At 37.6% G+C, this 26524-nt stretch overlaps 2 protein-coding genes across 3 annotated transcripts in view; one reads left to right on the forward strand and one right to left on the reverse strand.

Annotated features, from left to right (window-relative positions):
- Prkg1 (protein kinase cGMP-dependent 1) overlaps positions 1 to 26524 on the forward strand; it is a 1159508-nt gene that overhangs the window by 628440 nt on the left and 504544 nt on the right. The gene's annotated exons all lie outside the window — the stretch shown is intronic.
- Cstf2t (cleavage stimulation factor subunit 2 tau variant) lies at positions 20790 to 24704 on the reverse strand. Its single transcript, XM_013156708.3, has one exon. The coding sequence runs from the start codon at positions 24431 to 24433 to the stop codon at positions 22541 to 22543; it is 1893 nt and encodes a 630-aa protein (XP_013012162.1). The 5' UTR covers positions 24434 to 24704; the 3' UTR covers positions 20790 to 22540.

Consider the following 26524-nt stretch of genomic DNA (forward strand, 5'->3'; position numbering starts at 1 on the left):
TCACAATAGGCATATTGAATGTAACTGATGTAAACTATTGGTTCATTTCCTGTTTGAATTTGTCTATTTCATTCATTCCTTCTAAGAATTCTCCATATATTTCTGATATCTTGTATTTTTTTCCCCTTTGTAACCATTTGCTGTGTCCTGGGGGAGTTGGGAGGAGGACTTAGGAGATCTTCTATTTTCTTGTTTTTCCATTCACCTTCTTTTGTCTATATTTATTTGTTTATATATCTATATATATAGATAGATAGATGTTTTTCGGTTATACGTGTCCCTCTTTCTTTTCTTCTCTCTCTCTCTTTCTTTTTTTAGGGAGGTGGTTATCCCAGGGCTGAATCGAGGAAAGTACATGGTTATATGGACCTTCTTAGTAGGATGTTGCCTTCCCATCAATAATGTTCAGCTTTGTATGACCAGTTCTAGATTTACTCCTTTTGTTATTTACTTTAAATGATTTGGACTCTGTCTCAATGTTCGCCACAAGAATTGCTTCCAGTTATACCAGCAGAACCATATACATATTACATCAGAGCAAATGAAAACGTGAATATACAAGAGTAGCAACCTAGCATACACACAAAACCATAAAAGAACATAACCTCATGTTCCTTTATATGAGGCGACAAAGTGAGTTCAAGCCAACCTAAACTGCATAGTGAAATTCTACCTTGAAAAGACAAAAAAAAAAAAAAAAAAAAAAGTGGTGGATGGGAATGCACATCAGATATTCCAGTGGGCCACTGTATATGTGATTTCCCAGTAGCTTCTTTGCTAGACAGTCTGGATGTTCACATTCTGATTACTCCTATGACCCCTACACTGCAAAACTGAAGTCAACTCAGGCTCAAGACCTCTTTCCACTAGGTTATTGCTTTTTTGTAGAATTCGATCTAGTCCAAGTTCTTGGGTTAGGAACACTTGCTCACCCTCTTTCCTGGGTGTGATGGTAGATTTGGCAGACAAGTTCACTGGAATTAAATTGTTCACTGAGTTAGGATTATTCCAATGCAATTAATTCAAGTACAGCAGTAACAGGCTAATCTGTTTTAGTGGTGTCTTTCAGGGTTAGTTGAGAAGTAATATACCATAAGCCTCTGTTTTGGGCCTGCCTTTAACAATAGGAACACTGCCAATATGAGCCTCCAATCCTGGATAGCTCAGGCCAAATCTGGTACCGATCACAGGTCTTTGGTCTGTGCCTTTCAGAGGGACCCACCCCAGTCTGCTCTCCAACTGCAAAGAGAGTCTCCAGTGACTGAATTTCCCTCATCGACTCTGGGACCTTAGTAGTATGAAGCCACCAGGGAGCTTCCTTAGGGATTGAAGTTCAAACCCGCAGCCCTTTCCCACAGTGTCTTCCTGGCTGCACTGTGCAGCTCTGTCCTGGGTGCTTGTGATACAGAAAATCACCAGCTGATATCACTTTGAGGTCGCTCAGGAATCAGAGATTAGTGTTCCTCCCACTGTCTCCAGCTCCAGTTTTCAGACAGCGTGTGTTAGAGAAATCAAGTTGCTGGAACTCCCTGCCCCACCTTGTCCTCTCTTCTCTGTTTCTAGTTGATGTTCTCTGAGTCTCTCCAATGTGCTTCTTCCTCTACTTGGCTGTATTGGATTTCCTAAGTCATTCCTTCTCAGTAGATCTTTCCTCAGCATCTATAGCATGACTCTTCCTGGAATTCTCTATTCCACACTTTTGCCTTGTTCAGGAACAGGTCCGTTGCTTGGCTGGCACTTCTGCTGTTCAGGGCAGAAGGGGAAACAATGCAAAGCCATCTCCAAATTGGTGACCTCTGAGCCGAGAGTTGGTCAGTTGTGGAGTTGGTCAGGGACCAGCCCTCGAGGCCAATCATTCTGCCAGGACCTCAGCACCCAGCCTTTAATGCTATTTTGAGTTCAATATTGTATTCATGGTGCAGAGGTCCTGTTGATTTTCTCCAGACAAAATATTACTGAGTTATGTGCCGGGACCTGCAGACAAAATCTGGTGCTAAAGTTGCTTGAGATTATTCATGGGGAGAGTTTTCCAGCTCTTTTTTGTTCCTGCCTCAAGCCATTGAATGCCTCTTAAATCACTGACAAAAAATTTAGGTCAACACATTGCCTGAGGTCATTTAAATTTCAAATCTGCTGCCACTTTTCTGCTTGTAGCTATTGGAAGAGAAGAGCATTGTGCCTACCTCGAGTGAGCTGGAGCTGAAAGCTGGCACAGGAAACTTCAACTCAGAGTCAAACTTATTTATGCTCTGCTGAAGGAAGTAAGTCAGGAAGGTTAATGAGTCTAAGTTGGCATTCTGTCTTCTGACTCAGAGCTGAATTGGGAGCTACACAGAGTGATGAGAGTTAGTCTGTTTGCCAGTTTTTGTACCATTCATTATAGTCTAGCTAGAACTTGAGTATATTTTTGTAAGCATGCAGGGTGTTTTTCTCACTCCATAGAAATGATTTGTGAGCCAGGACCGGATACCATGATTTGTCTAAACAAGCCAAGTGGCAGGAGCAGAAGGCCCAGTGTTTCTAGGCCTTTATGGCCAGAACACAGATGTGGTCACTGTCCGTATTCAACCAAAAGTTACAACAGGGTGGTTTCTACTCTGTGTGTGTTACAGCTACCCTTCTGTTGTTTCTTCCATCATTAGCCCTCAAGATTTCTTTCTGTATGTCTTCAAAATAATATTGTATATTACGTAATATTGTATATTATATTATTTTCATGATACACTTAAAATATGTATGTATTTTTAATTAGAATTTTATCTTTCCACTTATAAAAATTGGAATTGAGTTCTATATATTATTTTACTCCCCACCCATATGAAATGATGAAATATCATCCCATCATGTGTCAGCTAATATGGCTGCTACAACACAATAGTATAGACTAGATGAATTAAAACAACAGCTTAACGTTTAAAACAACAGCTCTGGAAGCTAAAAGTCCAAGATTAGAAGCCAACTTTACTTTCAGCCTTTTGTTGATTCTACTTTTTCTCTAATTTTGTGCATTTTATACTTATTTTTATTGTTTACATTCTAGCATTTCTCTCTACTGCTTTGCCCACTTTTAAAACTGCATTGCTGTTCTTTCAAAATATGATTAATACTTCAAAATGGAACACAGGTATTAAAATCAACTAATGTTCAACTTAATCTGCATTTATCTTTGCTCCAAAGAATACTGAGCAATTAAACTGTGTTCATTTCTTTCCATCTCTTAACTGTATTATAGGCCCAGTGTTTTATTCAGTTTTTCTTACTACCAAGTTAATGTTCATTTTTTGTACTGTAATATTTATTTAGGTTTCTTATATTTTAACCTGTTTATTTAGTTACTATTCTGTACTGCATTCAGAGTTTTTGTGTAGAATAATTTACTTCCTTCCTATTGCATATGTTTAGAAGTTTAATCAGGAAACATGTACTCATGCTAAATTATGCTTTATAATATGCAAATGTGCATGTTTTTTCTCATTCTGAAGTGTGAAACCTAAGTAAACAAGTCCAAGTCAGTAAGTATTTCCACTTGGCTTGTAAATGACCTGTCGTGTGGATTCCACAGTTATTGTTGGATGACAGCTGAATTGCTATATCCTTCCTAGTGATTATATTAGTTTCCTCGAACAGGTATAATAAGTGAACACAAAATGGACAGTTTAAAATTGAAAGACATTCTCTCAGGATTCTGAAGGCTTAAAGTTTAAGATCAAGATGCTGTCAGGGCCACCCTCCCTCAAATGCTCTAGGAAAGGATCTATTCCATGCCTCTCCTAGTTTCTCTTACAGCCAAGAATCCTTGACATTTCCTTGCTTATGAATTTATCACTCTTAATTTTGCCTCAAAACACTCTCCAAACACAGTCTGCCCTCCATGTTTCTATGTGTCTTCTTCTCTTTTAAAGGATACCACCCAGGTATGATGGCACTTGCCTATAATCCCAACACTTCAGAGGCTAAGGCAGAAAGATTGCTGTGAGTTTGAGGCTAACCTGGGCTACATAGTGAGTTCAAGGCCAGTCTGAATTACACAGGGAGATGCTGCCTCAAAAAACCAAAATTAAAAAAAAAAAATAAATTTTAAAACTAAAAGGACACCAAGGTTTTTGAATTTAGGGCCCACCTACTCCAATATGATCTTTTGATTTAAGAGAAACTTAGAAGTTTTTCTATATGTGATTATATTGGCTGGTTAATAAGTAAATTTCTGAACAAGGAATAACTTTATGTTTCAAAACTGCTCAACAGTGTCATCTTAAAGACATTAAAAGATTAGGAAGCCAAATATATGTTGAAATTAAACTAATTGTTCTACTACCAATGAAAGTAATTAAGTCAAGGTGACAATTTTGATGAGCCAGATATAGTCTAGTACTCTAGCATAGATAAAATATCATTATAATGTGGTTGGCCAATGATAATTTGTCACATTGACTTCTCTCCTTTGGAGTCTGGCAAGTTTCTTTTCCATGTTGATTCTAAGCTACAGCTTCATCATATAAATACTAATAGGAAAAAAAAGGGAGATGTAGGCAGTCTCAGAAATGATGAATAAGATTTTTAACTAATATAGATCTGGTTTTACATTTATCCCAAATTGTGTGTGTGAAGCAAATGTTTCTTAAATGTCAAAAATGAAAGCTCAGGACATTTCTGCTATGAGGGAGAAAAGGTGGTTTTTGACAAGGAAAAAAATTTACAATAAACTCTTCCAATGACTTTATAGCTGTAATCCTTCAAACACAATCAGAACATCAGTCTTACTATTAGACAGCATGTGAATTATAGCACTTCCCCAGGAATCATAGCAGCTGTTTGAAAGGCCGCTGTCCTATTAGCTTGTTGTATTCTAAACTATTTGGGAAGTGATCAAGACACACTTGTGGGTGGGTACAGTAGGATGTATAGACTGCCCCACAGGAACAGATGAAATGTGAGTTACTGTGTCATGTCTCACTGACCTTGTTACAAAAGACTGATTCTATGAATAACAAATAAAATGTCATTCATTTGCAGTTTTTCTTAGGTCAAGGCAAAATTCATCAAGGGAAAAATTTGAATAATCTCTTGTATACTGAAGATATTTTGGCTGTGTGAAGCCCTGATACCTGGGTATAACTAACAATTCAGTGAAAAGTGTTTACTAAGCCAAGATCAAAGGGTGCCTAGTTACTTAACTACATCCTAGTTGAAGGTGTCCTGGCCTGTTGTTACGTTGCTTTTAGCTGTTCTTTCTCTTCTTCATTTTAGCTGTATTTCAAGTTTGCTAGTTGGACTAAGTTTAATTTTTTAAAGTTATTTTCTTTGCTGGAGACTCATTTAACATTCCTGAAGTCTTTGAGGTTTTATAACTCTTCATCAAACTTTCCAAAGAAATCCATTTCCTTCTTCCACCTGCGCAAGCCAATCAACTACATCACCTTCTTCGCTTGTCCTGAAATCTTCCCAGATAGTCCTTGTTTGACTCCAGTCATTTAAATAATGTCATCAATTCAGAGAACTTACAAGAAAAGGTGGGACTCTGCTGTCCAGCCAGGCGCGCGTGGCACACACTCGGGATCCAGCGTGGGAGGCTGACACTGGAGGACCGTCACAAGTTTGAGGTCAGCCTGGTCTCCACAATGAATCGAAGGGAATTCTGAAATATATGAAAACCTGTGTCAAAAATTGAAAAATAAAAATACCCTCTCCAGTAGTGCAACAACCAGGTATATGTGACAATTTGAATTCATATTTAAATCAATTAAAATGAAAATAAAACTTTCTGTTCTTAAGAGTTCAGGGTCCCATGTCCTCGTGGCTATGCAGTCATCAGAAAGTGCCATTTCCGTCAGCACAGAAGGTTTTGCTGGAAATTATTGGTTCAAACAACTCTTTCTAAAGTTTGTGAGTATTGTAAACTTCATTTAAGCAGTTTTAAAAGGTTACTATTGAACTCTATTTCCATTCATCATCCCCAAATAAACCTGTTTACCTGATCAAAGAATGTTCAAAAGACAGCTTGCAGAAAGCGAAAGAAATGGACTCTATTGACACAATTGTTTTCCTGAAGAAATTCTGCTTTCATTTCCTTTTTATGTGAGAAAAAAAAATGTTCAATTTTTTACCATATTCTGTTTAGCATTGTTGAATGTTTTCTGAGCATAGCAGAAACTCTTTGCTTAGGTTTATCTGACATTTGTTTTAAAGTGATAGGGGTGTCTCGTTAATCTAAGTTGTTTACTCTGACATTTTTAAAAATATCCTGGCATTGATTCAAGATTAATTAATGACTACTTGAAATAAATGAGCTTTAGAACAATTATATAAAGTTTTTGTTGAAATATAGTGTGCGGAAAAGTACACAAATCACAAATACATGGTTAAACATCACAAGTGATTACATTTGTGTAACTTCCACCTGTGTTAAGGTCTAAATGTCCCTGGGTTCTTTCCCACAATTATCCCTCCCTTTTTTCTCAGAAGTAGCCAAAACCCTGACTTGTTACAGCTTAAATTACTTCTCTTGAGCCGAGGATATAGCTCAATGGCACATCAACTGCCTGGCAAGGATGAGGTCATGAAATCAATTCCCTGCATCAAAATAATGTGATTTAACTTACTTTGCCCTATTTTTGGCATGAAATTATCCAGTGTAAGGCTTTTATGCATGGATTTATTGGCTCAACATGTTTATGACACAACCATACTATGGCATATAATTGTGACACTTTCATTTTGCTCCTTTAATGAATATAACATAATGTGTTCACCTTGCTGTTGGTGGGCACGGCATCCAGATTGTTCAATTGTTAAGAACATCCTCGTACATTTCACTTATTCCATGAACATTTGCTGGCATTGCTGATGGGTGTGCTGTGCTTCTTAGTGGTTTTTATTTTACTTAAAACAGTTAAATTCCTTGAGTAGCCAGGCATGGTGGCATATCCGTAATCCCAGCACTCAGGAGGCTGACAGGTCGATCATCACCAGTTAGTTGCAGGCCAGCCTGGGCTATATAATGAGATCAAGCCAGCCTGAACTGCATAGCAAGATCGTGTCTTAAAAATTAAAAAAAAAGAAGTGTCTTGAGGCAGAATGCATAATTATGCTGGCCCTTTTTCACAAATGGAAAAGTATAAGGTTTGAGTGTTTTGTTTCTTTACATTTTTGTTTTAAAGAAGGTGTAAGAAGCATATTTAGTACTATTGGGTTCAGATGTGTTTGCCATGATGAAACTGAAAATGCTGTACCTTGATAAACACACTCACCTGTGACTGAGGAAGGGCCAACAAAGATGCCTATGATAGTAAGTGTAATTCTGAGTGCTTCTAGTACTCCACATCCTGGCTGTAATTAGAGATTGCCAGTGGCTGGGGCAGAATCCACTCTCCTCCCACTGCTGTGCTTAGAGAGCTCCTGGGGAACAGCCAGGAAAACCTGACCTCAGTGTTTACTCCATGAAGTTTGGACCAAAGTGATGCTCTTCTGTTGGAGTTAAGTAAAGGAAGAGGAAAAAAAAGAGCAAGGATTAAGTATCAGGGAGAGGTCTTTCATTCTCACTGTTGGCATATTTAACCATAACAGCTTGATAAGCCATTAATTAGAGCTGAGTAGATTCTGGGAGAAAGAGGTTTTGCTCTTCCCAGCAAGATCCCAGACCTCACTTCAAAAACGATCATTAGCAAATGTGAAAGGCAGCACCTATGCAGCCAACCTCACAAGCTGGTTTTGACATGCTGGGGTTCTTGCCAGCATCTACCAAGGAGGCCATTGTTTGGGAGGGTCTGAGAAGGCTCTGACCACATCAAAGAAAATCACATGTAAATTTTACCTTTTGTTTGAGTAAACAGAGTACCTTTTGGGTATTTGCATATATGTTCTAGGAATGGAAATTAATTAATCAATGTAGTACTGTATGTAAATTACATTTTTTAATAGGAATGAAATGATGTTCCTTAAGAAAGGGGATTTGGAGTTTTGCTTTATTTGATGTTTACCAGAAAGCCAGCTTTGCTGTATACAAATGTCTTAGGGTCAAGTCTGACGCAGTCGCTGGGTATTCAGCATAGCTATCCCAGGGATCCTCTGTGCACACAGTCATCCTCTTGAGTCATAATGTACTGGGGCCTTTGGGGCCTCCTGTGGTAAATTATTAATCTAAATCACCCACTAATTCTTCTGTCTTGGTTTTATGATGCATTCACTTACAGATGATACTCATAAATATTAATAAATGTTTATTGAGCACATGGTACTATGCCAGGTACTAGACTTCCTATTGAAGATATGACAGTGAAGCCAAGGTCACTGCAGTGAGATCTTCCCTTTTATACACTCTATTATTTCTGATTTTTTGTGTGTGTCTCTACTTATTATCATAAATCTGCTGAAAATCTATCATTAAGTCAAGAATGTTACTTTGTACGCATTTCCAAGTCCATAGTCTCTGCAAAAGGATGTGTTTTGCAAGTAGAGTCCTAGAAATGAACTATTTTTTTAAATTACTGGCTTTTGACTAGATTCTTCATGCGTGGAATTGGTGATTGTTTTTTTTAATCACTAGCTTTTGTCTTGCAGAGTTGCTGATTTTCATAATCACAGAAATGCAAAACCATTCTCTTTTAGATTCCATGAAGAGTTCATGTATGAATTACTCAGAACCATGGAAAAGTTTTCCACTTGGTTTCCTGTATTTTATCCATAATTGGACTTCAGGCAGATATTTCTTGAGTGCCAATGCAAATTCTTTATTTTTTTTTCCCTGAAATCACCTGGTTAAATCACAGACCTTTAGTTTGTGTTCTGATGATGCACATTGCTCTACTGAAAATGAGGTGATGTGTTTATATATCCAAGTACATGGGCACTGGTTGTTGATGTTATGGTTCTTGTCTAGATGCCCCCCCAAAACCTCATGCAGTCATAGGGCTGGGCTTTTCAGAGGTAACTAAAAGTACAGTTTGTGATTGATTCATGGTCCAAAGCAGGGACTAAGGGTGTGAGTGCTACAGTGAGTAGCCAGCATACAATGTAAGAGATAGGAAGGGCCTTGTTCACTCTCACTTGCTGCTTTTGCTGTCTTCCTCCGTCATGAACTGTGGCCCCTCAGCCATGTGCCTCCTTTCCTAGGAGCCGGTCAATTATGGCCTGCAACCTCTATAAACTGTGTGCTAAGTAAAACTTTCCACCTTTAATTTTGGGACTAGTAGTTTTAATGTCAGTGTTATAAACAGGGATTGAATTGTTCAGTTAGTCAATGCATCTGTGATTTTAAACATTATTTAAAATGATATCTAATCCTAAACTGACTTGGGTATTTTATATCAGTGCTGTCTACTTTAGTAGATGCCATGTGTGTCATTTGATTAATTAAATTTGAATAAATTTTAAAATCAGCTTGTCAGCCTTACTAGTGACAGCTTACTATATGTAGCTATTGGTTGCCATATCAATATCAGGATATTCAATTTTTTAATTTTTTATGTTTTTGGCACAGGGTTTGAACTCATGACCTCACACTTGCCAGGCAGGCATTGTACCACTGAGCTATATCCCCATCCCCATTAAATTTAAATTATGTAGTGATGGGCTCAAAATAAGAAATTGACCGAAGAGAAATATAAGTAAGTACTGTTTAAAACACAATGATTCTTTTTCTGTAAATCTGCTTATAGAGACCGAAAAGTATTTGGTGATTAATACAATTTTGTCCAGTTAAAGAAAAATAAACTTATTAGAAATTCTAAAATAAAATTCAGGTTCCAATAAATTAAGGACATTGCTAACACTGGTTTTTAACATAATTTATAATTGTTTCTAAGCTATAGTAAAATACAAGATTTATGTTACTTTAATGTTTTACACTTTAGCAGGTAGTATCTCATAAATGCTTTCTCAATACATATAAATGATTTTCTTAAATCAGGTTCAAAAACATGGTTATATGAAAAACAATATGGGAATTAATTGAATTGTAACCTTTAGATCTACCCATTTTGAAAGATCATTATATTATAGCATAATGTGTATCACTTTAGAAAGAAGGAAGGATGAGTAGAGTTGTATGTGAATATACTATTCGTAACATAAGCATGTAGTAAGACAGGCAAGGTAGCACATACCTATAATCTCAGTACTTGTGAGGCTGAGGCAGGAGGATCTCCACAAGTTCAAGGCCAGTCTCAGCACCTTGCAATCAAAAGTGAGACTCATTCTCAAATAAATGAATAAATAAATAATGAAAAATAAAATATGTAAGGGGTAACCTTATATTTAATATTATGATGAACAGTGTAACTACATCTTCAAAATTTGTCATTGGGATCATTATTAAAGTTTCTTGGATAAAAGAAATACATTTTTAAAAGTCTCTCCTCTATTGTGCTGAATAAAGCTATAGGAAATGGAAATGTATAAGCCATAGAAGCTCAAGCTAGATGAGATCCTGATACCATTTCTATTGATTTTTCTGAAACAGGATTTCAGGAGCTTGAAACCCCTTAAGTCAGACAGAATCAGCTGTTAGAGAGGCTTTCAGCATAAGATTGCCTTCACCATTGTTAACTTTGTGTTAGATTTCTTCTAGGACGAAATACAGCTTTTACTGCATAAGGAAATATAAGGAAAAGCATTAAGAGGTGATGGTTTTCTTCCCATACCCAGAGCTTACAGATCTTATACTGTGCCTTCAAACACAGGCCCATGGTAGCCATTGTAGCTTAAACTGCCTTCTTCTCTGGTAAGGGATCTTTTGCTGAGACCTCCTGAAGTAGGGCTCTTCACAGCTAAGTGGATTCCTTACATCCTCTATTGTTTTTTCTCTTTCAGTGTCTGGAGAAACAGGACTCATGTTTTCTATTGCTCTTATGGCTTCTATATCCACAGTGGGTATGTGTGGAATTTAGGAACAATGTGAAAAGGGGCCACATGCCACATATCAAGAGATTTTTATATGTTGGTATGATGCAAAGGCCCCTCAGCTGCCCTGGGAGGTATTAGCCTAGTGTGCAGATTGTGAAATTGTGATGTAGAAATGAATCATACAAGTAGCACACACTAGAATCAGAATCTAAATTAAGGCAGTTCCATCATTTGTAACATCTATGTATCTCTTTCCCGAAAAACCACCTCATTTCCCTCACATTCTACTAATATTTTCACAGCCATAAATTATGAAAATGGTTACTTGCTGAAAGGGCAAAAGATATCATTACAATCCCTTCTACAGCTGTGACTTGACTCCTATTTTATCTAGATCAGTTCTTAATCATGAAAGAACTCATATCTTCCACATTGTAAGGACTCTTGTCATCTGATGATTTACTTATGTGCAATTGAAACATCATTCCATAATGAGACTATGAAACGTTATTTTATTTACCTATTTTAGTAAATAGATTACAGGAAACAGATATTTCTCCAAAGCAACTATATAAGTAGTAAGATCCCACTGAGAGGCAGAACGTCATCAGCCATCAAGGATATCCAAATTAAAGCCACAAGGGGATACTATTTCATGTACATTTGGATAACTGTAATAAAAAAGAAAAGTGGGCCAGGGATAGACTTCAATAGCACAGTGCCCAACTGAGAAGCACAAGGTCCTGGATTCGATTCCCAGTACCTAAATAAATAAGTAAATGAAAATTAGAAATGTTAGCAAATGTATGGACTTGGAACTCTTATTTGTTGTTACAGAAATGTAAAACGGTGCACCTGCTTTGCAAACTAGTCTTACCATCCCACTAAATGTTAACATAAAGTTCTCATGCCAAGTGGGAGTAATGGTGCACATCTGTGATCCCAGCATTCAAGAGACTAAGGCAAGAGAATCCAAATTTACATCTTTCCCTAGTGAGCCCTGCCTCAAAAATAAAAACGAAAATAAAGTTCTGATGTGGGGGCATAAAGACAGTTGAGAGGAATTATGTGTATTCATCAGCTCTCCTCAGTGAATGTAATTGTTATGTACTAATAAAATAAAAAATTACAAAAAAAGAAAGCAAATTTACTTTTCTAAACAAATGTCTCTGTGTTGGGGAGGGATACTGGGGGTGTAGCTCAATAAGAAGGTCCTGATTTTAATCCCAAGTATTACTAAAACGTTCCTATATGACATTGCAACCCCCCTCCAAAGTATATATGAAAGAGAAAGGAAAGCGTATGTGCACACAAGAACTTGTTCACAGGTGTTTGTAGCAGCACCATTCACATTGTCCCCAAAGTGGAACCAACACAGCTTCTGGTCAGCTAATGAATGGCTGAATGCAATGTGCTATATTTGTATCACAATGGAGTACTGATCATGTTCAGCACAGGAGACTTGAAAAGAGTGTGCTAAATGACAGAAGCTAATTGCAAAATAGTACATAATACCATTTATAAGAAATGTTCAGAACATCCATGGCACTGGAAAGCAAAGTGGTTGTCTAGGACTGAAGGTTTGTTGAGTGAGGTTAGGCAGTGAATGACAATAAACACGGAATTTCTTCTTAAATTGATGAAAATATTCCAAATTTAGGTTGTGGTGATGGTCACTCAACTCTGTGACTACAGGAAAAAACATCGTGTTGTATTTTTTAAATGGGTAGTGTGTGGTATGTAATTTACATGTCAGTAAAAATGTTAAGAATTGCTTACATTAGCTATTGAGTAGAACCCTGTAAGACAAAATGTCTAGTTTCATGTATTTCTTGTAATCTCTGCTATTGTGCATGAATGTTTCCACTGAACAAAAGGTTGATTTCATAGAATTAGCATTTCTAGTCCCATGATGACCCTCCTTGCTTAATAAAAATGTGTTCCGATGTTTCCTCACCAGCAGCCCCAGCGTGGTTATTCTCCTCCCTTAACTCTGTTACAGCAAAATAGAACACAGAGGGAGTAAGGGTGTGGGAGTCAAATTTAGGTTCAGTGGTTATTTCTCCTTCCTATATATAAGCTCTAACTCAGAGCAAACAGGTTAATTTCTCTGAGCATATTTACTTATATGCCATCCAGATTTTAGCAAAATTAGATATTGCTTCTCAGCTTTTTAGCTAAGATCAAAGATAAAATTAGAGATGATACAGGTCAAGCGCCTGGCATTTAGGAGGTTCTTGATAGGTGTCACTCATATTACTACCTGACTTTCTAGCAAGTAGCACAGAATTTACTCTGGAATTTGGATCAGCTTCTGGTGCATTAAAGGAGGCTACAGTACCAGCTGCCCCTTCAAATATCTTTCCTACCCCAGGACTGTGAGGGATGTGTGAAATTCTGCTTATTTTAGTCTCCATCTACCAACTTTAAGAATTTGATTACTGCACAAAAATAAATGTCTATTGGAACAAATGCATTTTGCACAATTATATTTCATGCCTGAATCAGAATAAGTCATTTTTTTTATCCCTTATTAAAACAAAATAAAACAAAACAGTTTAGTAGCATGGTAAGTCCTGGGGGCCTGAAGATAAGCTGGATCCATGGGCCCTGCTTGGTGTAGCTTACTATGACCATGCATGTGGGAGCAGGTTTGTGAGTTTGGGGGACTTAGTGAAAAATTTACATCTTCTCTTTCTGATACCTTCCCTTCTCCCTTGATGAGTGAATTGGTACAGAAATACCAGCTTGCTAAAGTAGTAATTTGTATGACCTTGGCACAGTGTCAGCCTGATAGGAGATTGGTCTTACCATCCAACTTGGTTGGTGCTAGCTGGACCGTTGGCCACCTCATCAGTCTTCTCCTGGTAAATAATTCTGGGTGAAGGGGAGAATGCAGAAAAACCTGTTTCCTCTTCTACCCAGGTTAATGCAGCTCTAATTCTCCAGGTGGGACAGCAATAGGTCATTTTAAAAAAAGCTTTTTCCTAGTTTAGTTTGTATTTCATCCCATGGGCACTAACGGGGGGGGGGGGTTGCTAAAACATTTTATCAGAAAACAATAAGAAGAAAATCTCTGCCAACTAAAAATCCTACATAAATCATCACACTACTGTGCACACAAATACATTGTTAAGCAAATTTGGTTCTCTCCTATGCAAACAAAACCCCCAGTTTAGACAAGAATGCAGGTAGTCAGAACATTCAGCAACAGGAAAGTGTATGTTCCAGGTCATTTTCTAAGCCTCACAACAATGCGTTGGATGTCACCATTTGAAAAGACTTGATTTGAATTTAAGTTGTTTGCTGAAAAATTTTGAATTCAATCATACTTAATGTTAACTGAAAGGAAAAAATAATTAGCTTAATTTACAAACGTTGATTTGGTTAATTTGTTCTTAATTATGATAAAATTCAAAAACAGACTTGAAAGGAGCAAATTGCAACAGAGTTTTAATACCATTTCTAATAAATCTACTGAAAATACATTAATGGAACAAATAGTAGACTGAATCTTTTAACTGTTACTTTGTTGGTTCTTTTTTGCTGATGCTTTGAAATATTTAGATGAGGTTTTAAATTTTTTTATCAACAGAATTTTGACCAGGGCTTATTCTTACTGCATCAAAAGCATGCTGATTTATCTTTCCAAGATTTCTTTTGCTGTTTGAATGATAAGTTGTGTTTGTTTGGAAATATTCCTGGGTTTTTAGAAGACACATTCACAAAAGCAAGTGAGTACTCTAAGGTGAAGTCAGCATTCCAGTCTAGGTAATGCATCTTATCAAGATGATGAGATTTAACAGACTGAAGAAAAATTCAGGTTTTATGGGATTAGTTTTTGTGAAAGGCGCCATTCATCCCAGAGAGTTGCAGCTTGTCTGAAGCAGTGTTTGATGTGCCATTTTTCCAGGGATAATATATAATAAGTATACATGTACTGCTTCTATTCATTCTCCACAGCTTCCTCTCCATCCTGAGAAAATGAAAGGTTCACAAGTACGGGCTAAATGTGCTCCGGTGTCTTGCCAATGAGCAAAGCTTTAGCTGAGACACTTTGGGTTAGGTTTCCTGTTAGGTCCCGTTAGTTATCCAGATTGAACAGGAGCCCTGTCTGTCTGCTTAGTTGTTCAGCATGCCTTCCTGCTGAGGGACTTCCTCCTGTGTTTTCTTCAAAGTAGGCAGGGATTTTTTTTTCCAGTTCTTGATCTTCTATGCCACTGAATCAACTAAAAATCCCTTTTCTTTATCACAATATTAATTTTTAATGGTCCTCATTCCGATTTTTGCTTAAGACTAGTTTTAAGCAATGCGTCTGAACCTTTTATTTAGGTGTGCATCTTGGGGCTTTTATTTAAATGCAAATTCTAACTCTGTGTCTAGGGTGGGGCCCAAAGCCCTGGAAGTTGATCAAGGACCACACTTTAATTAGGAGAAATTAAAGCAGATTTGTATTCTAGGGAGTTTAGCATCAGGTCAATCAGACAGGAGGAGGGCCACCGTCTCAGGCCAGTGTCTTTCCTTGGGTGATCGTCATGGGTGTCGAGGACAAAAGATAGGCGGTACCAAACCTCACATGTAGTTTCCTCAAGAATTTTGTTTCTTCATCACCTGAAAAAATCCTGAGCATTCTGAAGTTTGGATATAAAGTTTTGTTGAAGATTGCTAGTTTTAAATGGTCTTTAAAATGGAAATAAGGGAGCTGGGGGTTAGATCAGTCACAGAATTTGTGTCTAGCACGTGCAAAGACACGTGCACGTGCAAGGTTCTGAGTTCAGTCCCTAGCATGAAAAAGAGGGGAAGCCAAAGAAACGAGGATTTAGGTACTTATGCAATATCTGATAATTCCAGATCTTAAGGATTTTTAGACATGTTTTTATTATTATCTTACCCCCACAGTATTTTATGAAAACAATCTTCCTGCCTTCCTTACCCATCTCCTTTTTACTGGAGATGGAAACTTAGGCCCTTGGCAGCATCCCCAGCTCTATTTTAATTTTTGGTTTGTTTGTTTGTTTTTGAGGCTGTCTCACTAAGTCTCTAAATTCCCCAAGCTGGACTTAAACTTGCAGTGTTCCTGCCTTAGTCTCCCAAAGCACTAAAATTATAAGCACGTATTATGACTCCCAACTTCACATTTATAAAATATTTCTAAATCATTCAATACTATTTTTATACAAAAAAGCCTATTTTTAAGGTTACTGTGGTAGCACATAGCTGTGATCCCACCAATTAGGAGGCAGGATTGCTAAGAGTTTGAGGCCAGCCTGAACTAAGTAGCATAACTCTGTCTCAAAACACAATAGAAAAAAAATGAAATAACTTGTTTACATATTCATGTGATTATCTATCTTTATTAAAAATAAATACAATTGCCATAGTCTGATTTATAATCAAACAATATTGATGTTACAAATATATACTGAAAATATAATTTTCATAGAAATATTTTATATATGAAGTCAGTTTATATGCACAGCATCTCTATATCCATCTATACCTGTCTATGCCTATATGTGCACCTATATAATAATAAGTGCAACTGGCAGTAATTCTGGGACAAATACGGTTGACATAATAAACCTAGAAAGCCAAATTAAACAGTAACTTACTACGGGTATCATCATTTCATGTGTGCACAGAACAATCAATATGCCTTGTAAAATAATGGAAGAACATAGATCTGACAGAGTGTTTGGTGCTCAGATAAGAGAATGAGTCTTGGTGGAAAAAAAAAAAATTAAAAAGCAAGCAGAAGAGAGAAAACGGAAAGGCCATTTAAGCAGATGCTTTGTCCAGGAAAAGCTTTGCTGGGCAAATGGTATGTAAGTAGAGAGCTGAGTAGGAAATCAACTCAGCTTTCAGAGTCTTGGGGAAAGAATGGGTGCCCTTGCACAGGAAACTGCAAGTGCAGGGTTGAGAATAAGTTTGGCAAATTGATGGAGAGGAAGCTATACACAAAGTGTGTGTAGCAGTGAGGGAGGAGGGCTGTGGTAGGATATGACGTTGATATGTTGAGGAACAAATTTACTCTTGGGGCTTTATATAGGGCATCATATGGGTTTTGATTTTAAGCAAAGACCAATAAAAGCCATAAGAGATTTTAAACAAGGAATGACATAAAGTTACTATTCTATTTTCTTTTAAATCACTGTGATTGATATATAGAAATTGCATAGTGGATCATTTTTAAAGATTTATGTATACATTTATTTATTTATTTTACAGTATTGGGGATTGAATTCAGGTCCTTTATGGTGAGCCACATTGCCGCCCCTTTTTTGAGATAGGACTCAAATTGGTGATCCTCCTGTCACACTCTCCCACAATGCTGAAATTACAATGTGTATGTCACCATGCCCATCTCATCCTTTAAAATTAGATATTAACAGAGAAATTTCATGTCCATTCTTGAGTTATTAACAGGTACTATTACAGTATCAATTTCTTATTTTGTGAACATATTTTTAATTCAAAAAGCAGACCATAGTTGCTTTGGGTTACTTTTATTAATCTAAAATATTTGCAAAAGAAATACATTGATTGCTTTAGCATTTCAGGGCATTTCTTTGCATAACATAGTTTTTAAAAATTTATGAATAAAAACCATTGTTTGCACTGGATGTTGGTTTGTTATGGTTGGTTTTGCAAAAATATATTTACTGAACCAGTTTTTCTAATTGCACATTTTTAAAGTTATACACTAATAATTTCAATTAAATAAATAGCTTTTTTATTCAACATAAAAGTTGTAAACCCATAGTATGACAGAAATTGGGAGGCAACTGTATAAATCAAACCTAGTATAAAACCAGAGAAGTGGGCACAACCTGTAGCCAAATTGGAAACTATGTGTAGACAGGTTGTGTTTGGCAGGGTTTTCAATTCTGATTTATTTTACTACATTGGTTCAACAAATGAACAAGGATGATATTAGGGAAAGTGTGACTTTAGGGATGTAATGCAAACCCAATATTGGTGTTTCTATTACATTGACTCAACTATGCCTTTTTTAATGTGGTACCCATTTTTTATATCACTGATGTGAATGTTCAACACAAGGGAAATTTTGAAATGAATTACAATAAATGTATCCTTTTCTGAGGAAGATTAATTTGAAGCCTTCACACTAATATCCCAATAAAAGTATGTAAATTAGCAGAGGTTACTACATCCTCCAGGCAACAAGTTAAGGTAGTAATATAGTCAGAAGCTAGCAGGTACCTCTTGATGTTATCATAGATTCTTAGAGTAGAATTATTGAAGAATATTTTTAAAGTAATAAGAAAATTCTGATTGAAACAGATGACAAATTATGGCTTTGTTTTTATTACCAAAGAGATTATCCACTCCACTTCTGTGAGACAGCAAATAATTCCAAGTATTTATATACATTATATATATGTGGAATCATACAAAATTAATTATGCTTGAGACTATTGTGCATTTTGTTACAACTCCTTAATAATTACTTACCTGCCTTTGGGTAATTAACTCCTAGTTGGTTTTGAGTAAATCAATTCCTAATTTTAAAGTAGCCATTTACTTTATGGTTGGCAAATATTTGGGTATTCTTTTTAAAAATGATTTTACTTGTGTTTATTGATTTTTCAAAATGCCAAGTTTCTGGCATTTTGATATATGCATATAACATACAATGATCATGTCCATCTCTCCTATAATAGTTGGATGTATTTCTGTAAAGTATTTGCTGTATTTCGCTTTGTATTTTTGAAAGTGTTACTTCAAATGTGACTGTTGTTTTTGTTTATCTTTTTAAGATAGGGTCTCACTATGCAGTTTAGGTTGGCCTCAGGCTCACCTTGCAGCCCAGGCTGGTCTCAAACTTGCAGGGATCCTCCTGCCTCAGCCTCCTGAGTGCTGGGATTACAAGAGTGTCCCACCATGCCCAGCTTCCAAATGTGACTTTTTGACACAAAACACTCTCTAGTGACATGTTACACATTGTGGGAAAAATATAACAAGAAACATGAGATTTAATATTGCATAAGAAAGGTAATTTTGTAATATCAATGCAGTGTTACTTTGTGAAGCAACATTTTTACCTAAAGGAATAAATTTGTTTCAGGTATATAAATACAAATGAAAAATTAAGTTCTGGTTAAGATTTGAAATATGTATGTGCATACTATATACCAATATCATATCTAATATTAATATATATTAACAAACATAACCTTGAATAGTCTTAATACATTTGTAATTTCCTCTAGATAAATTAGTTCTTGGCTATAGCGCATTCTTGATGAGACCGATGAGAAGTCCGTCTAGAGATTAGCTAATGAAATAAAGCTGTGAGGGGCTGATACTTTTATGAGAATACTGACATGTGACTGAAAATTGGACTTCTGTGCCACAGTAGGTTGTTACACATAATTACCCTGAGACTTAAGAGAAAAGGCCTGACACATCACAGGACATTAGGTTTTGTGTGCTTAGTTATGTCCCATCACAGAATGGAAAAGTAAGAAGCTTTGCAAGCTGTGATTTTATAGTTTTTTAAAATGCTTTTCTACTATAAGAATTCTGAAAACCGTAGTTGAAAAGTCATACATCATCTCACCTACACTTTTGCTTCAAATTCACATTGCCATGTATCTTTTTTTTTTTTGGTCTTTTTTGAGATGGGGTCTCGCTGTGCAGTTCAGGCTGGCCTTGAGCTCACTTTGTAGCCCAGGCTGGTCTCGAACTCGAAATAATCCCCCCACCTCAGCCTCCTGAGTGCTGGGATTACAGGCGTAAGCCACCACACCCGGCTAGACTGCCATATATCTTAACAAGTCCAAAATTAGAAGTCCTAGGAAATCAGCCAAAGTGGAAGTACCACTAATAGGAAAGGTGCAAGGCTGGTAGGAAGGCACTGATTTATCATTTTAAAACCATGAGAACCATGTCCTGCCCAAGAGGAATAAGCCCTAAAGAAGCTTTGGCTCGTCAGTATTATACCCTATCACGTTTAACTCTTACTAAGGAATTTGTGATTTGTAGTCTGTACATATTAGTAAAAATGCAAGATGTTAGTTGTAAACAATGGTTGTCCAGTAAAACATAGATTCTTGTAGCAAACATATTGCTTAAATTATTTGCTATCAAGTGAAGTAAGGTTCTATCTGTATCAACACTAGAACATTCAGATAGTGAGGTGAAACTATTTTAGGAGAGTTAAAGGGATTATCATAGTTCAAATATTTTAATGCAAAAAGTTGTAGGAATCTTATGTTTCCAAGAAAATGCCCCTAAGACTGATAGAGTATTACCTGTGATTTTTGTTATAGTGAATACTGAAGTAAGATAGTTCTGTTGTTTAACTGCAATAAAACAGATGCTATCGGCAATGAAGATACCTTTAAAAGGCGCTTGGAACAGAATTCTGACAAACATCACACAAGCCTGATGTCTAAGTACCAACATGTTTTTTTCTGATAGCCAACCACAGTGGCAAATGTCTTGATTGTAATTTAGTCTTTTGGTCTTCTGAGATGGTCTCATTATGTCATTCAGGCTGGCCATGAACGCACTCTATAACCCAGGCTAGCTTTAAGCTCCTAGAGATCCTTCAGCCTCAGCTTGCAAAATGCTGGGATTACAGAAGCATTCGCACCATGCTTGTATCTTAAAAAAGGCGTTTTCCCTTCATTCCAGCAATTTCATTATTTTCTATAAAATGTTTTTATAAAAAAAGTCACTCTAGGAATCTCTAAAGAATGGATGTCTTTTGAATAATGTTATTTGTTAAAATTAAACATAAATGCTGGGCATGGTGGCACACGCTTGCAGTCCCAGCACTTAGTAGGTAGGCTGGGGCATGACGATTGCCGGGAGCTTGAGGCCAGCCTGAACTACATGAGACTTTGTCTCAAACACCCTGCCCAAAATAAACAAACATAAAACCCAAAATTAATTAAATTTAAGAAATACTAAAGTCATCCTTACATGTACAACCTTTTTATTTAGTCTTCATTAAACAAGACACAGGTTTTTACTGGAACAAAGACTATAACATTTAATAGTTTCACAAAGCCTTTCAGTGAAAGCTTTGGGATAAAGAAACATCAATTTCAAAGTAAGCTAGCCAGGTCTGTGAATCAGTACATACTTGACAGAATTATCATACAAGAATTATCCTTCCTAGTATAGATAAAATACAGAAAACATAGGAAATTTAACAGTATAAACCACTACAAAAGAGTAAAATTAGTAGGAAACAGCACAGGGATGAAAAGAAATACAGGGGAAAAAAATGATCTTTTTAAAATGTAAAACCTTATAAAGGGGAAATAACCCCTTTTGTAAGACTAAATTCTCTCCTTGTATTAAATATTTTTTCCTGTAATCTAGTAGATTTTTCTCCTCCAGAGGAAGATCACCTTGGGTTTTTGGAAGTTTACACGTCTATTACTTGCTACTGGACTCTAATTACAAATGTTTGTGCCCATATCCTCAAGGCTTAAAAATAAATTAGGTAGCAGCTCTAAAAAAAAAAAAAAAAAAATGTGTTAATGATATCACAATCCCTAATGTCATATTCTCTAATACTGTAAATGTATCTCATGAATGTATACTGCTAAATGGCTTAATATTTGTAAAGCGTGAAATGATTAATAAGCCAAGTAACAGAGTACTGAATTTATAAGTATCTACCTATCTGGGCCTCAAGTATTCTACTAAAATGGCAAAAAAGCAGATTATAAAAATTTAAAAGGCATGGTAAATATCAAGATTAATTTTAAACTCCTAAGACTAGTTGACCAATGGACACCATATATATGGATGCTAATTATCAGGAAGTTGGAACTTAACTGAATGAGTCTTCCTATTACTTATGAAAAGCCCAATGCCATGTGTAACTCATTCAGATCAAAAGGTTCCTTGACACTGATTTTTGCCAAGGATTTGAGAGAATTCTCAGAATTAAATTTAGGGCTTAAAGAGTTCTAAGAACAGAAAGGTACTGAGAGATTATTAGATCTCTTTAGAGGAAACTTAAGTAAACTTGGATTATCTCACAACTATTCCAATAAAATCATAGTAAGGACCAGGCCAGACTTATTGCTAGTCCATAAAAAGTGAGATAAATGAAGCAACATCAAACCAAACACTCCCTGATTTTTAAAGGTAACATTAGCTCTTAAAAAAACAACTTTAGTAACACCAATTTCCTCATCCTGCCAGGTCTAACATTTCAAAGTGATTCCAAAAGAACAACGTTTAATACAGCAGTCTACTGCCTCTAAAATAGGATTTTTGTATTTTGAATAGTTTACCAAAAATATGTAACTTTTAAGTAAATTTCCTTGTTATACAACCAAATATTCTTAAAACTTAGTACATTAACATTTTAACAAGTCACTTTTTAGTCTTTGTGGTTTTCAGTTTTACTCAATTTTTTAAAATGTAATTAACGTATTAGACATTTCAATATTGCTGCATACTTTATCTTATTTGACATAAAGTAATCATTTTCAGTTATTTTTGCACATTTACAGTGACTTAAAATGAACAAACCAACTCCTCCCTCTTACTCTAAATTAAAGATAAAAACAGAAAAAAAAATAAATGAGATAAGGTATCTAAGAGGGAAACTAATCAATAAAGCCTGGGAAACAGAAGTCAACTTTCTGCACTCACATTCTACAAAATTAACTTTATGAGACTATAGCCAAATACTTTCCAAAACCTTTCAAGAAGCTCCAGTGGATTTCTGGATTTGTTCTTTTAAAATCAGGATACTCTGCCTTTGCTCTGGAGGCAGCATGGCAATCTGATCTGCAGTCAGTTGGAGAACCTGCATGATCAAAGCTGCTTTTTCTTGATCCTGTGGAGTTACCTGACTCTGCCCAGGACTAAAACTGCTAGGCTGGCCTCCACCTTGCTTGCTTGCCCCCTGCATGCCCACCCCTTGTATGCTTGCTCCCTGCATTCCTCCTCCCTGCATGCCTGCTCCCTGTATGCCTGCCCCCTGCATGCCACCTCCAGGATTCCCCACTCCTGATATGCTTGGGACCTGTCTAGGTCCCTGAGGGCCACCTGCCCCTATATTAATGGGACCAGGTCCCTGGATTCCACCAGTCATAGGGCCTCTAGAACTAGGTCCAGGGCCCCGCATTTCCAGTCCTCTTGCATCCATGCCTCTTGCTTCCATCCCTCTGGTTTCCATAGCACAGGTCTCCATTCCTCTGCGCTCCATTACTCGAGTTTCTAAAACCTCAGTTTCCATCACTCGAGTGTCCATCCCTCGAGATTCTCTGCCTCCTCTACCATCCATAGGTAGACCCCTTTGATCTATCATGGGTCCTCTGGGCTCTCCCATTAGCAGTCTGGCATCTGCTATTGGTCCTCCTCTCATATCATGTGCAGAAGGGCCACGATTATCATGACCAGATGCATGGTGTATGGGAGGACCCTGATGGGGTGGACCCAGATAACCTCTCGGTTCTACTTCTCCAGTAACTGAAAGCAAAGTTCCTCCACGTGGGTCATTTGGAGCATCTCCTAATAGTCCTCGAGGAGGTAGGCCAGCAGCAGTCATGGGGCCACGAGGTATAGGAGCTCTAGGATCTGCCATTTGTACTTGTCCCCGCTCTAAAGGAACAGGGCCCACTCCTGGCATTCCAACTTGTGGCTGCATTGCCCCTGCAGGAGTTAAGGAACCAGGTCCAGGTCCAGGTCCAGGAACGGTAGCTGCTATTGGCCCCGGGGCTGGAATTCCACTCTGGATAGGAGTCTGCATCAAAGGAGGAATGTCTTTCACAGGTCTTCTTGCCAAATGCTGAGGCTGAGGAGCTGGAGGATTCTGTTGGTTCAACAGAACATTGGGTCCTGGGCAAAGCCCAGGGCCTGGACCAGAAACAGGGCCAGGGCCAGAAACAGGGCCTGGCCCAGAGACAGAAACAGGGCCAGGGCCAGGGCCAGGGCCAGAGACAGTAACAGGGCCAGCGCCAGGGCCAGAGACAGACTGAGATTTGCCTGGGATCAGTGGAGTGACATGTATCTTGCGATGCAGAATTTTCAGGGCGATCTCAGGATCCATGATTCTCATGACCACTTGTGCCTGCAACAGTGCATAAGCCAATTGCGGATTTTGAAGCAACATGTTTCGAGCTTCCTGGTGACTGTTTTGCACACAGAGTTTCATCTGCTTCATCAGCTCAAACATCTGCTCTGGAGGAAGGCTGGCTACTGCTCTGGTAATCGATTCAGGGGCGTCTTCTGGATCAATGGGATCCCCATAAGGAGAGTCAATGATGGGCGCTGCAGGCCCTAGGCTCTTTAACTCCTCCTTATTCTTTTCACTGGCTGCATTGTCCACCCGCAGTGCTCTCCCACTAAACTCACGCCCATTGAGGTTTCGCATGGCACTAAGCGCGGTCTCCTGGTCTTGGTACTCGCAGAAGCCATAGCCCTTGGGCTTTCCCGTCTCTCTATCATACACGAGCCGGAAACTGACAACGGAACCAACCTCCGAGAAAATGTCCTTTAACTGCTCCTCAGTTGCCTCATACGGAATGTTTCCCACGAACACCGAACGCAGTGATCGATCCATTGCCGGGTCTCTCACTGACAAACTCGACATGATTCTAGCTTTCCACACAGCCGATAGCGGGTTCTTCCAAGAGTTGTCCTCTACGACCCGCGCTTCCGCTGAGCAACGGAAGCGCTTGTCGAAATCCGGGCAGGAACCTTAGGGGACCACTACAATAGTTCCGCGTCTGGGCGGAACATGCATCTAAAGGTTTCATGCAGCTAACGTTTTCCTCTCTTGGTCATTTGTGGTTCTTACCTAGACATATGATTTTTTCCCCTCATCTGTTATTCCTCAGACTTTCCGCGCCGCTCCACGCCAGTCACAACAGGCTCCATTTGAATCGACCACACTAAAAATGGCCGCACAGACTTCACTATGGTAACCGGGAGCGTCGGCCTCTTCTGACGTCAAAGGCAGTTGCTGGCTTTCCACTGGCGGGAAACCGCCGACCGAAAGCTGATCTGAAGGGGCGTGTTTTAGGGTTTGATAAAGAGTATTTTCATAGAGCCCTTTCTCTTTAGCTCAGCTTAAATTATTTTAAAATTACATTCTAGACCATGAAGGAAAAGTATAGTATTTAAAAAACTTGAGTGCTGCGTTTTAAAATACCAAATAACCCCCCCCTTTAACAAAACAAAAAGGAAAGAAGTTAGCTGCCTGGAACAAAATCCCCACCAAACCCCTTTGCTTCCTTTAACTGCTGTCGGATCCTTCTTGGGTTTTTCTCTGTACACACAGCCAACATCCTTTTCATATTATGTTGGTCTCTTAATTGATTTTAATACTGATTAGTGAGTAATAATAAATAGAACTCTATGGCTGCAGAGTATCGGTTAATCGAATTCATTTAACGGTTCTTATATTATGGGCATTTAGATTAGTTCTGTTTGTATTGTAGACTGTGATGTTGTAAGTCCTGCACCACTACCATGAAAAGTAGTTTCTCTTTTGCCACTGATTGTGCAGACAGAAGTTAAAATAGAATGAGTGCAATCCCTTTTCATTTGGAACTGAAGCTTGGAGAGAGTTAGGTAAAGGAAGGCCAAGCAGCCAAGAAAAGGTGAAGTCAATTTTTTTGTTTGCTTGTTTGTTTTTTAATGCTGGATATTCAACCCAAACCTTCACACTGACCTACATCTACAGCCCTTTTATGTTTTTGAGGTAGGTTCTAGCTTAATTCTCCAGGTGAGACTCAAGTTTGTAAACCTGAATCAGTCTCTCAGAGTGCTGGACTTACACAGGTGTGTGTGCCAGCATTCCTAGATTGCAAAGCCAGCATTCTGATGTAGGTCTTATCTTGCATATCCACAGAAGTGTGCTACCTTATATGGCTAGTGTGATTGAGATATTGAATTTTAAATTTAAAATTTTTATTAGTTTCAGAGGAAAAACTTATGGCCCATTAGATTATTTGGACCTTACTATTTGGTATAATTTAGATACAGCATCTCTGTACAAATAAATGTTACTAATTGTAGACAAAAATAAAGTGTCTTTATAACTGGCACCACAAAATGGAGCACTAAAAGAATTTTTTCGTTTAGAAAATGTGGCTTTTTCAGAATTCCTCAGGCCAAGGGCATGAAAAGCTAACCCCATCTCACATCAGCCTAGATGAAGGGACAAAATATGCAGATGCTGGCATCAGGAATTCAAGTCCGATTTCATTTCCAGGGAAAGATGAAACAATCTTGAACATATTCATTGTCTCATTGTATCCTCTCCTATTACTGTCCTTTGCTATAAAAGACCATAACACACCTCTACAAAAGGTGAGATGGTGATCTGAGGCAAATAGGCCACTACATATTTTCTGGGTAGCTTTGAATAGATTCTTGTTCCTTTTTATCAAAAATAAATGGCTTTTGACTTGGTCAAATGGCGAGCAAACAAACCTGAGTTTGTGAATCTAAGTGTCCCATAACATTTCCATTTAAGATTTAGCATTCTAATTGAGGTGACATATAAAACACATACATGATTTTGAGGATTAACCACAACAAAAGTAGAAATATTTTATTAACTTTGTTGTTTACATGTTGAAATAGTTTTTTGATACATAGGACTAAATTATTTTGATTTCAGTATCACTCATTTTATGTTTTTAAAATGTATTTATTAGAAAATTTCAAATTAGAG

Source organism: Cavia porcellus, unplaced genomic scaffold (genome assembly GCF_034190915.1).
Source record: "Cavia porcellus strain 051 isolate PalLab524CR breed Dunkin Hartley unplaced genomic scaffold, mCavPor4.1 scaffold_28, whole genome shotgun sequence".
Taxonomy (NCBI): Eukaryota; Metazoa; Chordata; class Mammalia; order Rodentia; family Caviidae; genus Cavia; species Cavia porcellus.

Bases quoted from the DNA above. Each gene is read 5' to 3' on its own strand.
- Cstf2t (XM_013156708.3), bottom strand. From the start codon at position 24,433: ATGTCGAGTTTGTCAGTGAGAGACCCGGCAATGGATCGATCACTGCGT.